The sequence below is a fragment of the Bison bison genome, unplaced genomic scaffold, assembly GCF_000754665.1.
Source record: "Bison bison bison isolate TAMUID 2011002044 unplaced genomic scaffold, Bison_UMD1.0 scf7180017864061, whole genome shotgun sequence".
NCBI classification, from domain to species: Eukaryota; Metazoa; Chordata; class Mammalia; order Artiodactyla; family Bovidae; genus Bison; species Bison bison.
Window position 1 is genome coordinate 5170339 of NW_011494633.1, and position 17975 is coordinate 5188313.

Genomic DNA, 17975 nt, shown 5'->3' on the forward strand with positions numbered 1-17975 from the left:
TAGAGATCGCTTCAATGGGAGATATCAAGGGAACATTTCATGCAAGGATGGGCAGGATAAAAGACAGAAATGGTAAGGAGGTAACAGAAGCAGAAGAGATTAAAAAGAGGTGGCAGGAATACATAGAAGAACTACACAAAAAAAGTCTTAATGACTCAAGCAACCATGATGGTGCAGTCACTCACCTAGAGCCAGACATCCTAGAGTGTGAAGTCAAGTGGGCCTTAGGAAGCATCACTACGAAAACTAGTGAAGGTGATGAAATTCCAGCTGAGCTATTTCACATCCTAAAAAGATGATGCTGTGAAAGTGCTGCACTCAATATGCCAGCAAATTTGGAAAACTCAGCAGTGGCCATAGGATTGGAAAAGGTCAGTTTTCATTCCAATCCCAGAGAAGGGCAATACCAAAGAATATTCAAACTACCATACAATTGGGCTCATTTCACATGCTAGCAAGGTTATGCTCAAAATCCTTCAAACTAGGCTTCAGCAGTAAATGAAAGGAGAACTTTCAGATGTACAAGCTGGCTTTCAAAGAGGCCGAGGAACCAGAAATCAAATTGTGAACATCTGTTGGATCAGAGAAAAAGCAAGGGAATTCCAGAAAAACATCTGTGTCTGCTTCATTGACTACACTAAAGCCTTTGACTTTAGTGTATGGGTCACAATAAACTGGAAAATTTTTAAAGAGATGGGAGTACCAAGACCACCTTACCTGTCTCCTGAGAAATTTGTACCCAGGTCAAGAAGCAACAGATAGAACGAGGCATAGAATGGCTCGTTCCCAACTGGGAAAGGAGTATGACAAGGCTGTATACTCCACCATCCTTAACATATATGCACAGTACATCATGCAAAATGCTGGGCTGGATGAATCACAAGCTGGAATCAAGATTACTGGGAGAAATATCAACTTCAGATATGCAGATGATACCACTCTAATCGCAGAAAGTGAAGAGGAACTAAAGAACCTCTTGATGAAGGTGAAAGAGGGGACTGAAAAAGTTGGCTTGAAACTCAACATAAAAAACAAACAAACAAACAACTAAGATCATAGCATCTGATCCTGTCACTTCATGGTAAATAGAAGGGGGAAAAGTGGAAGCAGTGACATATTTTCTTTTCTTGGGCTCCAAAATCACAGTGGATGGTAACTGAAGCCATGAAATTAAGATGCCTGCTCCCTGGAAGAAAAGCTATGACAAATCCTAGGCATCATATTGAAAAGCACAGACATCACTTTGCCAACAAAGATGTGTATAGTCAAAGCTTATGGTTTTTTTCAGTAGTTACGTACAGATGCGAGAGTTGGACCATAAAGATGGCTGAGCTCCAAAGAATTGATGCTTTCAAATTGTGGTGCTGGAGAAGACTCTTGAGAGTTCCTTGGACTGCAAAGAGATCAAACCAGTCAATCCTAAAGGAAATCAACGCAGAATATTCATTGGAAGGACTATTGCTGAACCTCCACTACTTCGGCCACCTGATGCCAAGAGTCGACTCATTGGTAAAGACTCTGATGCTGGGAAAGACTGAAGGCAAAAGGAGGAGGGGGAAGCAGGGGATGAGTTTGTTAGATAACTCAATTATTGACTGACTGACTCAATGGGCATGAATTTGAGCGAACTCTGAGAGACAGTGAAGGACACAGGAACCTGGTGTGCTGTAGTCTATGGGGTCGCAGAGTCAGACATGACTTGGTGACTGAACAACAGGAAATCAATGAACAGGTCATTTGCTCCTTATAACCCCTTAAGTTGAATAGTGGGCATTATTTTAGAGACAAGAAAAATCAGTTACACAGTGAAAGTAGTTTGTTACAGGTCACACAGAAAGGTTCAAAATCTGTACTCCAATCCATCTCTCAACTTTAAAACTCATGTTCCTTCCAATCCTACCACATGAATAGTTAAAAATATACAAGTTCTGGGACTTCCTTGGTGGTCTAATGGTTAAGACTCCAAGCTGCCAATCCCTGGTCAAGGAACTAGGATCCTGCTAGTTACAAAGTGCAGCCAAAAAACCAAACGAACCAAAAAACCAAGTTCCACATCTAAGAAAAACTGAGTACATAGCCGATCATTTTGCAGAAAAACCACGAGCCCACTGATGCATACTATCACCTCTGGGGAAAAAAGGCCTGGCTAAAACCTCTCAGATCCTCTTCGCACACATAACCTTGAGCATCTATTAAACTGTTCATAGTTAACATTTCCAAAGCTCAAACACTACCCTAACAGCAGACATCCGGTGAACACTTGAAGATATTAGCTTCAGTAGTTCATCAACTGCTGCTATAAACAACATGTGTAAGTCATTTCTCCCCCTTCTAAAGAAAAAGTCAGCAGCTGTTTGCTAAAAGTTTTTTTTTTTTTATTGTGGATGAAGACATTGCCAGTTTACATATATCATTTTTATTTGGACTAGTTTTTCTGCCTTGCAGTGCTCCTGAGAAATTCAGAAATGCACTGACTTTAGTTCCATAAAATACAAGCCAGTATTAAGGTTGGACTGTAAATATTCCATAAGATATTTCCCTAAAAGTCAAAAGACAACTTAACAATTTTAACTAGAGAAACCTTAATAGGTTAGAAAGTAAAGACTGGCAAATAATCACAAATGTCAGATCACTACAAGTACCATTATTTTTTCCACGAAAGTTTTTTCCATAGGAATATATAAATGTTATACTTGATGTTTACAAAATTAAAGATTAATTTTTATTAATGGAAGATGTTTTAATACTTTCTTATATGAAAAACTTGATTAGCCTTAAAAATAAAATTAATATGCCCTAAGTATACTTAATAGTGCTTTATCAACAATTATTTCTCTCTTGTTCCTGAAGCACTGTTGTTTTGTTTCCCATCTACTGATTGGCAAAGTATTTTGACTTTTCCCTCCTTTCAACTGTCCATTAAAAGGTTAAAATAAACTAGATGCTTTATTTGAGGGGGATATTTAATATTTAATTGGATGGTTTTAAGAAAGTCAATCTTCTTCCCCCATGTTTTTGTTGTTTAGTTTTTAACTCAATAATGGCAGGAACTAAAAAATAACCATGAAATACAGTATTATACTAAAATCAAATCCAACGGCTGGATGAATTTTCTACTACAATAAAGCAGTTGAAAACCATTAGGAATGTTGTGGAAAACTGTGGCAGCGATGGTAAAATGCAACCACAAATTTTAGTAAGTTTCTAGAGGAATAAACAGTAAAATTACTGTAGTTAAAGTACTGCAATAAAATTAGCATTAGCAATATCCAACTGCTAACATCAGAATTATATGCTTCATCACTATATGATTACTAAGAAGATTCCTTGAGCAGATGGTTCATCTCTGACACAACTTAATTCAGAAAAGTAGATGAGTTATGTCTGGTTTGGATCAACAAACACTTAGTATGCATACCAGTGAGCTATAGTTTCGATGATGATACAATTGAAACGTTAGATACTACAGCATTAGGACAAGGTCACATACTTTTAAAAATAGCAGCCATGTAAGGTCATGTTGGGATGTTTAGATATGCAATCCACCCATAACAGCTTTCCAACTTCTGTTAAACTATGGGGTGAGCGGGGATAGGCTGTTTGGAAGCAAGAAAGGAAATACTGAAAATATCATAAAAGGTATTTAAATATGATGACACGCTACTTATACCCACCATGCATCTCCTTTCCAAATTAAAAGAGGAAATTTTTTTCTGTTATTATATTCCTTCAAAATAAAGGATCACGTTGTCTTTTCTTTTTTTTTTTAAACTGAGAAACTTTTATTTCAGATGCTCCACACTGAAATGAAAATTCAATGGCAAGCAGCAAATAATTTAGGATAGTCAGTGAAAGTATCTTTGAAAGGACCTTATAAAATCTAAGAATAATCATTTCATAGAGAAATAATAGTGGACAAAACAGACAGGAGGCAGTTTGATAGTTCTAATATAGAACTGGTATGACAACTTCCTTTAAAGTATACTAAATAAAGAATGGCAATATAAATAAGTTAGCCAAGGACACAGGGGACGTTCTGAAGCAGCAATGTCTAAGTTACTAGATTTTCCAGAAAAACAAGCTTTATCTAGCAACACATAATGACTTCCAATCCTCTAAATACAGTACAAAGTATACAGTTAATCACAGCAAAATTTACAAACGACCAAATTTAGCCCTGGCCAGAGCCAGGCCTATTTACATATTTGGATTAGTATCATTTTCATCTTTCCTTATTATACAGATGTTTCTATTTTAAAGGCATATCGAAATTTACAAAATTTGCAAAGAAATGTCTTTAAATGTACAACTTCAACAACTAATACAAACATGAACATCCTGATATAACTAAATTCCAAGTCAGGATTTTTATGAGGGGTTTATAAAAGAATTAAAGGGATATTCCCTCACCGTTAAGTTCCAAACACCCGGTGCTGGTGCTGCCCAAGTAACTCACTGCCCTGGTGACTGTGAAGATGACGGACGACCCCTGGGTGGCCGTCCCTCTCACGTCAACACCTCAGATAGAGGCAGGAGGTGGTGTATCTAGGGATATTGCTGATTATAGTTCTGTAAATGCAGCTGTACAATTTAACACTTAGATCAAAGTTGTGAGTAGGGTTGTGGAAACATTTTGTTTTAAGATGGTTATCTTTAATGAGACACTTTAGCTCTTAAAGCAAAACCATACAGTGACAACATGTACTTAACAGTGAAAAGGAAGAAGCATCTGATAGGTTCAGCAACGTAGAAGGATCTCAAGGGAATTATGGTGAGTGAAAAAAGGCCATCTCCAAAGGTTACACTGCACGATTCCAGTGAATGGCACTCTTGAAGTGACAAAATTACAGAGGAGCATTGTGAGGGGTGCCAGAAGGTCAGGAGCCGGGAGGGAAGACGGCGGCTATGACTGTGAAAGGCGGGCAGGGGGATCCCGGACGAAACTGTGTGCTCTCTGTGCTCAGTCTACACACACGATGAAGCTGCAGAGAGCTAAACAACACGCCTTCTACCTCAGGACACCGTCACCTCCCAGGGACAACCCTGTTCTTGGCCTAAAGATAAGTAATATGCTTTAGATCAATTTTTACACTATGTGGATAAGCCACTACTATTTTCTTCTCCCCCCCCTTTTTTTTGGTAAATCTACTGATTATCTTTAAAAGATAACTATACGTCTCTAGTTTAAATGAGCTTGAAAAGGAAAGAACTGATATATAGCTACTAGTATTTTTGTCTTTCTTTTTATTTTTCTTACTTTTGTAAATTAAAATTAAAAAGAATGTTTCTAGCTTAAGTTAGGTCAAATGAGACAGGGGGAAAAAAGGAGATAAGATAGCAAACACTTCCTCCTTTAACTCTTGCGATTTCTAAAAGCATTAAGAATATTAGTTTAAACTTAGAGAAAGTATAACTGCAAACAAATACATGACTTCTTCCAAAAGGCCACTTAGTGATAAAGTATGTACATAGTGTTGACGGTTTGTTTCTTTAAAGTGCGATATATGTCAGCTCTGGCTTGAGAATAATCTATTGCTTTAAAAGGTCTTTCAGCACAACTCCAGCACTGTTGTCAGGCGACACCGGCAAAGGCGTAAACGTGGGCAGAACGTCTGAGATGGGTTTCAAAAGGAGATGCCCAGGTCCGCCAGGTCCAAGTCCAGCTGGGTTAAGGAGAGGCACAGCTGCAGAGCGGGGAGCCAGGAATGGATTCACATCTGTTCTTCTACCAGCCCTGAATTCCGCTGTATCTAGATGACAAAACAAGGATGATTTAGTCTCCCACATATTATCTGGTCACTGGTATACATGTGTTTTAGGTTCTGAGATTTGGCCCCCAAATAAATTTAACTTACACGCTGCTAGGTTCTGGATCTGATAAGCAGGGTCTATGAAACACACAAGGTGAAATAAAGAAGCAATAAATAAGAGAAAGGAATGGGAGAGAGAAATATTTGTATGTAGAGCTAATATTATTAAACGCATTACTATTGCTGTCTTATACTTAATACCAGTTATGTGTGTTGTATTGTGTGCTGAAAGGGGTAATTGCTCAATTGTGTCTGATTCTTTGTGATCCCACAGACTTAGCCCACCAGGCTCCTCTGTCTATGAAATCTTCAGGCAAGAACACTGGAGTGGGTTGCCATTCCCTTCTCCAGGGGATCTTCTCGACCCAAGGATTGAACCCAAGTGTCCTATACTGCAGGAAGATTCTTTACCATCTGAGCCACCAGGGGATTCCCATCTATATGGAATGAGGTAGGGAAGGAGAGATGCAATCAGATAGAGACCTGTGCACCTAGAGGGGACAAAGAAGAGGAAGGGGATTACACAGGCAAAGATACTCTCTGGGGAGTGAGCCATTTGAACCATATAGGGAGCTTCCCAGTTCTGGGGATTAATGTCATTTACTGTAACAACAGTTTTCTAAAAAGTGTTTCCTATGTCACCAGGCAAATTTTATCTAACCATTTGAAAGATGGGAGGACTTGAGAACTTGTTTTGCCCAAATAATTAAAATGGTCCTGAAAAAAATTGGCATCCATATTATAATAACAATCATATTTAATATTAATTTACCAAAACAAAAAGCAATGTATGCATCACATTAAACGGTCATCTTTTAGACATTCAAAGGTTTGAAAACAATTCTCATTAGATTATTTTTCTGTGAAGTCAGGCTGAACAATTAAGTTTTTACTGGAACAGCACCTAGTTTATGCCCTAAAGTCTTAGTGGACAGAATTCTGCTTTATTACCCAAGGTCATTAACAACTTCTTTGTTCAGAGACAAGCAACCCCTCAAAGACACCCTCTTCAGTGATGGGAAACTAAAATAAAAGAGGCCTCTAAAACAAAGGAAGCACTGAGACAAATGTATCAAAGCTACTTATCACTGAGCACCCTTGGGTCCGCAAGCTGTACTTTTTCCTGTGAATGACAATTTCCCAAACTTTGAAATAGCTACATGGTAAGCTCTGGCTTTTGTCTCTGAGCAACACAAATCAAGCTGGGCATGTGACTTGATAACTGAAGTGGGGAGGTGTACAAAAGAAAAGGAGAGGAAAGAAGGGGAAGGGCAGGGGGAGGAGAGGGGGGAAGGGAGACCCTGCCAAAATAAATTTTAGAATCTTGAAAGATGCTAAAACTGGGGTTTCCCTGGTGGCTTAGTGGTAAAGAATCCACCTACCAATGCAGGAGACATGGGTTAGATTTCTGGCCCGGGACGATCCCACATGCCTTGCAGCAACTAAGTCCATGAGCCACAGCTATTGAGCCCATGCTCCAGAGCCCAGGAGCCGCAACTACTGAAGCCCGTGGGCCCTAGAGCCTGCGCTCCACAATAAAAGAAGCCACTGCAATGAGAAGCACATGCATGGCAACAAAGAGTAGCCCCTGCTTGCTGCAACCAGAGACAAGCCTGCAGCAATGAAGACACAGCACAGCCAGAAACTATTAAAGGAAAAATGAAACCTAGTATAACAAGAAAAAAATGTTTTTAGTATAGTCTACACATTAAAGTTAAGACTTTTCTAAAGCCTAAATTTAGTAGACAAAGCTTTTACCTAAAATAATTTTACTACTTTCACTTTCTATAAAAGTTCAGGAAAATAGAAATATTCATCTAAGTAAGGACTAAAGAAGGCTTCCCTGGTGGCTCAGACAGTAAAGCGTCTGTCTGCAATGCAGGTGACCCAGGTTCGATGCCTGGGTTGAGAAGATCCCCTGGAGAAGGAAATGGCAGCCCACTTCAGTACTCTTGCCTGGAAAATCCCATGGATGGAGGAGCCTGGTAGGCTACAATCCCGGGGTCACAAAGAGTTGGACACAACTGAACGACTTCTGAGAGCTGAGAGAAGGACTAAAGAAGTTCTTAAAATTTCAGAATATAAATTCAGTATTTTATCCAAATTTAAGTACTGAGCAAGTGACATAAACTTGAGAGTATATAATATGTACCTTTACAGTCCAGCTAGCAAACATGTTAGTCTATTAAAATATGAAGATTTCAGATAAAACATATGCTATGCTATGCTATGCTAAGTCACTTCAGTCGTGTCCGACTCTGTGTGACCCCACAGACAGCAGCCCACCAGGCTCCCCTGTCCCTGGGATTCTCCAGGCAAGAACACTGGAGTGGGTTGCCATTTCCTTCTCCAATATATGAAAGTGAAAAGTGAAAGTGAAGTCGCTCAGTCGTGTCCGACTCTTAGCGACCCCATGGACTGCAGCCCACCAGGCTCCTCCGTCCATGGGATTTTCCAGGCAAGAGTACTGGAGTGGGGTGCCATTGCCTTCTCCGAGATAAAACATATAGCCCTTCTAATAAAGAATCTGTACAGAGTCTAAAGGGCTTTACTAGTGGCTCAGACTGTAAAGAATCCACCTGCAATGTAGGAGACCTGGGTTTGATCCCTGGGTTGGGAATATTCCCTGGAGATGGGAATGGCAACCCACTCCAGGGGGAAATCTCATGGACAGGGGAGCCTGAAGGGCTGCAGTCCGCTGGCTCGCAAAGAGTCAGACACAACTAAGCAACTGAACACGCACGTGCACGTGAGCAGAGTCTAACACATTACACTTCAATCTGAACTCAAGACTACACTGCATGCCAGCACGGGGGATATGAACAGCACAAATAAGATCCTACAACCTAGTAGGGTAGAAAACTACATCCACATATTGTAGAACCGCCAAACCATCTGCTTCCAGGCAGGCCTTTCAACACTTACGAACTCTTCATAGTGTTCTTGGATGTCTGAGCTAGTTTACTAAACTGCGCTTGTAAATATTATTAACATACCAACTCTGGTTACTGAGTGTAATACTCAGATTACCACATGGAAAAAAGTCTTTCTCTAACTATATAAACCACAATTCTAACTGATTAGCAATAAGCACTATTAGTGAGAAAGGAAAATGGGTGAACAGCGGTTTACCAGATCCATCAAGCACTCCCAAGAATAATTCAATGTGGCTTATGCAGAGAGAATTATTCCAATATATAAAGGGAAAATATTTCATGTTGCTCAAATTAACCTAAGCTAATTAAATATCAGCTTGCAATAAGAATATACATATGAAGCCAAAATCTAATGCCTTACTGGAAGTTTGGAAGAAACTGTTGCACATTTTCAAAAACACTAAAACTTCCGTTAGTATCACTGTAAAACATAATCATGAATCATCAACTTTTTAAATTGTAGAAAAGAAAATAAGTATCTGATTTTACCTTTAAAACTTTCTGGTGTACTTGTGTCTGGTTTTCTCCTTCCTGGTGAATCTAGAGGTTTCATATCATGAACAGAAAGCTTGGGTGGTGGAACAGATGGATGAGATTCTGTTTCTAGAAATTTAACAAAAAGTTCTGAAAAAGACTAAGAAGAAATATTTTGGATATATTAGGCAGATAATAAAATTATATTCACTACAACCAAGAAACTGTACCAGCTATTCTAATTCATATTAAAAACTAGTCATGCTATCTGAATCATTTCTTTATAAACAAGCCTTATGAACAATTAAAAGTGTTACTATTCTAACTGATACACAGGTATCAACAGAAAACAAGCATCAAATAATCGCGTTTTTCTACAGTAGCACCCAATCAATGAGTACAGTAAAAGGTCACCAGTAATATTATCAGATTAAAATAATGTAGTGTAGAACTTTCCTTTCAATTTTATGCCACTCAATTTAAGAGTTCTATCTCTCACCAGCTTTAGGTAAGTCACCTAGCCTCAGTTTCCTCTTTAGTTAAAAATAAACAAATAAATAAATACATAAAATAAAGAAGTAAACTCCACATTCTAACTCACAGTGGTACTCAATTCAATTAATACTCATTTGAAGCCTACTGTATACCAGGGATCATGTTTTCATGTTAATTAACTGCTACCTCCGACCGGAATGTCAGTTTTTCTGAAGAAAAGCACTTCATCTATCTGGTGCGTAGCTTGCACTCTCCATGCTCAAAACAGTCTGACACACAGCAAGTGCTCAATAAGCATTCAATTGGCTCAGTGACTATATAGATACATACAGGCATAAAACAGAGCCTCTGTCTTTGAGAATCTAATAATTTAGTAGTAAGAGACAAATGATTATGTGCTGATAGCAGTACGATCAAAAACAAAGGAAGGAACAGTTAATATTTTGAAAAATAAAAGTATCATGTAAACAAAATGTTAAAATAAAACCTATATGCAATAAAACTATTAAAACTGGCTTTCTATCGGTAAGCTAATCACCTCTTTGGATCTCAGTTTCCACAACTCCAAAGTAACAGGGCTGTATAAAACAACCTGAAAAAGAAGTCTAATTCTTTGCAAATGCATGTGAGGCACAACGATGTCACTACTCCTATTTGGCCAGAACGAAGCCGACTCTTACACTATTAAGCAGAGACTGCTGACTTGGTCTCAGAGGTGTGCTGGGAACACTCTTCGATCCTCCTCCAAGCCACCCAGTCATCCACCTGGTAACACCGCCCTGGTCTTCAGTCAACAACTAAAAGATTATTTTAAAAGAGGAAAGTATGATCAATACAAGAAAAGAAAACAGAAGCATTTTTACATGATTTCAGATGGCAGTAACTCATGCTTTTCAAGTCCATTTCCCAGGTTCCTACTGACGGAAGCTATATATACACTGAAATGCCATCCCAGCACTATCTCAAATAAAACCTGAGGGCTGTCATCTCTCAAACTTTCAGCATTCTGATACGAATGGTGACTTAAAGTTATGAAACATTTAAGCTAATATTATACAAACTGCACAAATCTTCTCTGTAATATAAAATGATTCCATTTCTACATTATTGTATTCAGCAAAAGTTATATAAAACACAGGGAAAAAAATGTTTATATGATGCCAAGTATTTTAGTTATAAATATACTGAGATTCTTTTATATGATGCCAAGTATTCTAGTTATATTCAGAATGGCATTCAATGTTCAGTTACCTGATCCATTTCCTCCTTTTTGATGCCTAGAATGCTTCCCATTAATCGTAACACTTCATGACGCTGATGTTTTGGTGTGTGGAAGTGTCCAGTGAAGAGGTTTCTCATCAGGACTCTGAAAATGAAGGCAGAAACAGTACAAGCTAACTTGCCAGTTGTCTCAATATCCAGTGTACCCAAACAATAAATAATGAACATACAAATATTTAATTATACTTAAACAGCACTTAATTACAAAGAACAATAAACAATAAAATATTTTAAAGTAGCTTTAACAAAATCTTGACAAGTCTAATTAAGGAACATCACCAACAACTCAAAATGTGCCCCTTTAAAAACATCGCTTAACAAGCCACCCACTTTCTTCAATCAAATAATCAACTGAGATTGGTGCTTCATTAATAATTTTCAGTGCCTGCTTAGGTTGATATTATAAGGAGACGTTTCAGATTTCTCTCTCCTCCCTATCCTAAATGGTGATGGACAGTTCTTGTGCTTAATGGTTATGCTTATATTTCCCCATTCATTCACATTTATTAAAAACTTGCTAATAATATCTAAATCTTTAAAATGTTAAGATACATACTACATAGGTTTCACACCTAATGCATTTGAGCAAGATACGTCCACTTAAGGGCAATAAAGAGAACAAAAAAGAATGGTAAGAATAAACTTCATGTTTTCGAAGTACTTCGTACTGCGGTGATCTCTTCCATATGGTCTTAAGAAAAAGAATCTTAAGCTGGGAAAATATATTTAAAAACCAAGAGAAGGCAAGTTACTGACCCCTCATTAAAACTACCTGCAACTCATCACTATATAAGAAAAACAAAAGGTTTTTAAAAACTTAACACACACATTTACATGTAGAAATTGTTTTTACCATAAAAGTGATCCCCATAAAATACATAAAAGTAAAAGGCAGAGCATACTTGTCCACTTTTCCTTCTGTGCTATTTACTAAATTCATCAATTTCTTTTGTACATCATCCAGCATTTCTTGTTGGAGCTCATCTGTTTTAAAATACATGAATAAGATAGTCATTAACTGATTAAAATAATCTGTATGACTATATAATGAGATTTACGACATCTTTACTGAATTTTGACTATATGTACTTATTCTAATTAGGAATATTAAATTACGTCCATCTCTTCTTTGGTTCATTGAATTAGGCTTTCTGGTATAGAAATTACCTAGAAGCCAGAGTATGCATTAATTCACATTGTTTACCCCCAATAAAATAATCAATTCTTTAACAGAAAATTTAGAAACCAAAGGTTTTCATTCTCTTCAGAAGCTGAAGCGCAAACGAGATTTTTCACCGCTGCTTCCTTGCATGAAACATTTCCAGAGCCACTTTTTAACGGGAAAAAACGGAAAGGACAATTTTAGATTTTCCTTTTTCCATTTTCCTGGCTGGACTCTTTTTTGGTGAGCTGACGAAGGAAAGCAGCTAACACAATCAAGACCATGGCTCAGGAGGCAGCTGCCAGGGCAAAGTATGCTGAGGTAAACTGCAAAAAATTCAGATCACTGGTTCTAACAGACTAGGCAAGATACTATATAGCTTCTGACTGATTTAGAAAGATGTTTGGACTATTTTATTTTTAAATTCTTAGTTATTTGAAAAGGAAGCAAAATGTGTAAAGTCTTGGCAGAACACTTGGAATCTAAACAGTATTGAAAGCAAAGTCTAAAATTCCAACAGGGAGAGACCCTGTTCATAATCAACCATGCCATGGAGCCATGGATTCCTAGACTAAGGAACTCTCAGCAGACCCATGGAGTCTACACCTGTTTCCTCAGAAATGGATAGTTTGAGCCAAAAGAGATGCTTATTAACATCAAGCTAGATTACAAATTTCATTCTGAAAGAAAAGTAAGGAGAATGCTTTGCAGTAGAGCTCAACTTTTCAAATCAAGAAATATTCACATCCGAACACTAGACTTTGACCTCTTTCCACAAACCTACTCTTTGAGTTATGCAGCATTTTGCTAGTAGCAGCAGGATACAAGCTTCCTTATCCACTATATGACTTGCAAATATTTCCTTCTACTCTGTGGGAAGTCATTTCACTTTCTTGACAGTATCCTTTGAAGCACAAAAGTTTTCATTTTGATGAGTCTAATTTATTTTTTCTTATGTTTCTTGCCTTGTCTAAGAAGCCACTGCTTAAACTCAGTATCACAAAGATTTACTCCTATGTTTTCTTCTAAGAGTTTCACAGTTTTAACTCTAAAATGTAGGTCCATGATCCACTTTGAGTTACTTTTTCTGAACGGTGTGAGGTAAGGGTCCAAGGTTCCTGTATGTGCGGATACCTAGTTGTTCCAGTAGTAAAGTGTTGAAAAAACTATTCTCTTGGAATCTTTGTTAAAAATCAATTGACCAGAAATGTATGGTTTATTTCTGAACTCTCAATTCCCACTGCAGACCTCTGCAAATGTTTTTCCTTCTGCCTGGAAAGCTCTTTTCCATTGGCACTGCCTATTAATATTAACTCTTTACCCTTCACATCTCAGTGCCCAAGTCCTTTCCTCAAAGAAGTTTTCTCTGAACCTTACATGTTAAGCCAGATTCATCTGCTTTATGTTTTCATTCTGTCTGTACAATGCCTAAAATTCTGATTTAAGTACTAAACGTATATACAAAATGTCCAGTTTAACTGTTTGCAATAACCGGGGCTTTCCCAAATCGCCAAAATCTCAACTGCAAAATGTAATAGGCTAACTTTTACCAAAACAGAGATGGTTGTCATAACCATATTATAAAAATAAGGTTTGTGTTTGGAAAATCTACTACAAACATTTCCTTTCCTGTGTTTCCAGGGAAGAATTTAAGCCTGGACATTAAGAGACACACAGACACACAGAGACAGAGAGAACAAGACTATTATTTAAGTCTGGGTCAGAAAAAGACATTGTAGATTCTTAATGGACACATATATACTACCAACTAGGGTGCCAAGTGGGCCTTTTCTAGTGAAGGGGCCTTTTCTAGTTCTCAGTATTCAGAGGAAGAACAGCAAGTAAATTAATCTCTCATTCATGTTCTGAATTAACCACCCCATTCCTCAACTAAAGTAAGTGCCAGAGGAGCACAGTCTTCTCTTTTGTCCTCCTCCACTTCTGCCCCAGGCTATGGAGAGGTGGCAGAAGAGAAGGTCAAATTTAGCCAACCCCCATCTTCCCTTTCTCTGAGACTTCCCTTCTCCTATTTACTTTCTTCTAAAAACTAATGATTTTTATATTGATTAAATTTCAAAATGATAAATATTAGATACAATATAAATTCTAGATAAAATATATTATTAAAATTAATCTCACAGTATCTTTTTACTTTTTAAATGTGGCTACTATAATGTTTTTAATTCTAACTGTGGCTTACATTATATTTTTTTTAATGGATAACACTACTTTGGAGTATAACCAGAATACAACCATTATACTATACTATCTCATTAAAAAAGAAAAGATAAAACTGAATGGTTGGATGGCATCACCAACTCAATGGACATGAGTCTATGTAAACTCTGGGAGTTGGTGATGGACAGGAAGGCCTGGCGTACTGCAGTCCATGGGGTCGCAAAGAGTCGTACATGACTGAGTGAACTGAACTGAAAACTGAATGATAACTAGACATCTTCAGGGTAAAATTCACAACCTTGCTTCTGATAAAAATGACTTTAGTAAAATAAATTAGAAAAATTAAACTTTGTTCTATGAAAAACTGATCAAGAAATCCATCTTAATAAAGTTCAAGTAGCAAATATTTTCTTGATGAAAATTAGTTAATATTGGTAAAATTCTTATTGAAAGCTCTGTGTTCTGAAAGATATAAGCAAAACATCCTTGCACGCATGTGTGCTAAGTCACTTCAGTCATGTCCAATTCTTTGTGACCTCATGGACTGTAGCCTGCTAGGCTCCTCTGTCCATGGGATTCTCCAGGCAAGAATACAGGAGAGGGTTGCCATGCCCTCCTCCAGGGAATCTTCCTGACCAAGTGATTGAATCCACATCTCTTATGTCTCCTGCAATGGCAGGTGGGTTCTTTACCACTACCACCACCTGGGAAGCCCTCAAAACATCCTTAAAGCCAAAATAAAAGGGTACAAATTTCTTAAAATTTTCATTATCAGAATATAAGCTAGTCCTGAGCTAGTGAGAAAGAGAACTGACAGTGTGACTATCCTCGCAAACATGCAGAGGACTATTTAAACTTCAAGTAGCAGTTTAAGCGGACACTGATACTTGAGTCTAGAAAACAACCTTGGACTTTGGGGGAAAGGGTTGGAAGGGTGGTATTAACTAGGAAAGACTTAGAAAAGAAAGTTGAATACTGACTTCAAAGATCCCTACAGATTGCTCTTTTCTCCAGGCATACCTATTCTCCTCCCATCAGATTCTCAATACTTCTCCACAAAAACTGCATACTAATTCAAACCACAATTTGAAATCAGAATTGTATTTATATGGGCAGGCAAAATACAGTTATTCAGAAGTGAGTATCTAGCCAAATACAACATCCCTGTGAAATAACCTAAAAACATGCCAAAATAATTCTTTGGAAATTATAAGGGGAAAAAAGGGCAGGGACAGGGTACACTTTAAAGTTGAGCAACAAAGTAACTGGGATTGGTCTGGTTTAGGTTAAGAGTTACTCTGAATATCTGACATCCTAAAACCATACTAGAGCCTCTTCTCTGTAATACTGAGAGATGGTGCCAGGGTCTTCATCACCTGATTTAAAATCAAAAGTAAACATAAAATGTGAGTGACTACAACAAATCAGTACAACACAATTTTCCATTTTATTTGCGGTTAGCAACACTGTACTATAATACTGTCTTTAGAAAGCACTGTAAAATTAGGTCACACTCCTTACAAACTCACTGGCTGTTTTATGACTAAGCTCCCTTGGACAAGACTCAAGTTTATTTAACAGCCACCTGACCAAGAAAGGGTTTCCCTGATGGTTAATATGGTAAAGAATCTGCCTGCACACTGCAGGCAGGCCTGGGTTCGATCCCTGGGTTGGGAAGATCTCCTGGAGAAGGGAATGGCAACCAACTCTAGTATTCTTGCCTGGAGAATTCCATGGACGGAGGAGCCTGGCATGCTACAGTCCATGAAGTCACAAAGAGTCAGACATAACTGCACGACTAATATACACTCACTGAGAAAAGAAAGGTGGCTGGAACAGGACTTGAGAGTCAGAAGACCTGCATGAAATCACGCTCCTATCCCAAGACCTGAAATATGAATCATGGTCCTGTCACCAGGGCCAGACTTCACTGTCTATTTTGCAAAATGAGCTTGCTTATCTCAAGAAATTTTGAGAGAACCTACTGAGTGATTAAATATGACTTTTCAAAATAGTAAAGTGCTACATAAAGTACTAGAACTCATTCATACGATTTCGTAAAATACCATCTTTCAACCTTGCCTATTATCAATAATATGTATCGCTTTGGTTAACGTTAACATTGATAACTTTTCCTTCATTCTGCCTTGTCATCTTTACAAACTAAGGCAAAGAAGTCAATACAAGAAAGAAAAGAACATTAGAAATATGGTTTTATTATAGGTATGTCTATAGATGTAGATTTGTCGGGCTAGAAGTGAGAACACATGAGAGCTTTGCTCCAGAAAAAAAGGGACAAGACTGCTCCTTGCTGGTTACGGTTTTCTCAGGTGACTGAGAAATTTACGGGAGAGGTGGAGGCCTAGTCCTCATCCTGTGCAGTGGTCCCATGGGAAACCCACTCATTAATTAAAATACTTGCTTCTCTGGGGGTTGCACATAAAAGCTGGCCATTCAGTGACCTGAGCAGTCACAGTAGTCTTTGATTGTCAAAGGCAGAATCCAAGACTCTTAAGACGGGCTCAAACAACTCTGGGGTGACTCCTGGAGGAGTTAAGCTTACAAGTAGCACATGGGCCCACTACACAATTTCACTAGTGATTTTTATCCCTGACAAATTCAATTTAAAATGGGAAACAGAATCTCAAAAACCGAAACAAAGGGGTGTCAGAAATCTAACCTCTGACTAACACTCCAGCAAGATTCATGTATAATACGTACGGAGCTCATACTTACAAGTATTTAGTTATTTGGGGCTTCTCTGGAAGCTCAGCTGGTATAGAACCCACCTGCAATGCAGGAGACCCTGGTTTGATTCCTGGGTCAGGAAGATCCCCTGGTGAAGGAACAGACCACCCACTCCAGTATTCTTGGGCTTCCCTGGTGGCTCAGTTGGTAAAGAATCCACCTGCAATGTGGGAGACTTGGGTTTGATCCCTGGGTTGGGAAGATCCCCTGGAGGAGGGCATGGAAACCCACTTCGGTACTCTTGCCTGGAGAATCCCCATGGACAGAGGAGCTTGGCGGGCTACAGTCCATGGGGTCGCAAAGAGTCGGACATGACTGAGCGACTAAGCAGATCACACCACCCTTATGGCAGAAAGTGACGAGGAACTAAAAAGCCTTTTGATGAAAGTGAAAGTGGAGAGTGAAAAAGTTGGCTTAAAGCTCAATATTCAGAAAACGAAGATCATGGCATCCAGTCCCATCACTTCATGGCAAATAGATGGGGAAATAGTGGAAACAGTGTCAGACTTTATTTTTTTGGACTCCAAAATCACTGCAGATGGTGACTGCAGCCATGAAATTAAAAGATGCTTACTCCTTGGAAGGAAAGTTATGACCAGCCTAGATAGCATATTGAAAAGCAGAGACATTACTTTGCCAACAAAGGTCCGTCTAGTCAAGGCTATAGTTTTTCCTGTGGTCATGTATGGATGTGAGAGCTGGACTGTGAAGAAAGCTGAGCACCCAAGAATTGATGCTTTTGAACTGTGGTGTTGGAGAAGACTCTTGAGAGTCCCCTGGACTGCAAGGAGATCCAACCAGTCCATTCTGAAGATCAGCCCTGGGATTTCTTTGGAAAGAATGATGCTAAAGCTGAAACTCCAGTACTTTGGCCGCCTCATGCGAAGAGTT

The 17975-nt window shown here is 38.4% G+C and overlaps 1 protein-coding gene across 3 annotated transcripts in view; it reads right to left on the minus strand.

Annotated features, from left to right (window-relative positions):
* Positions 1 to 2358: 2358 nt before the first annotated feature.
* Positions 2359 to 17975, minus strand: part of TRIP11 (thyroid hormone receptor interactor 11) — a 70647-nt gene continuing 55030 nt past the window's right edge. For all 3 annotated transcript variants that reach the window (XM_010836191.1, XM_010836190.1, XM_010836192.1), the window contains 5 exons: positions 11899 to 11980; positions 10967 to 11081; positions 10396 to 10512; positions 9236 to 9380; positions 2359 to 5750 (listed from right to left, as the gene is read on the minus strand). In XM_010836191.1, the coding sequence (XP_010834493.1) occupies positions 5530 to 5750; positions 9236 to 9380; positions 10396 to 10512; positions 10967 to 11081; positions 11899 to 11980 (680 nt within the window). In that variant the 3' untranslated portion in view covers positions 2359 to 5529. The remainder of the gene's footprint in view (positions 5751 to 9235; positions 9381 to 10395; positions 10513 to 10966; positions 11082 to 11898; positions 11981 to 17975) is intronic.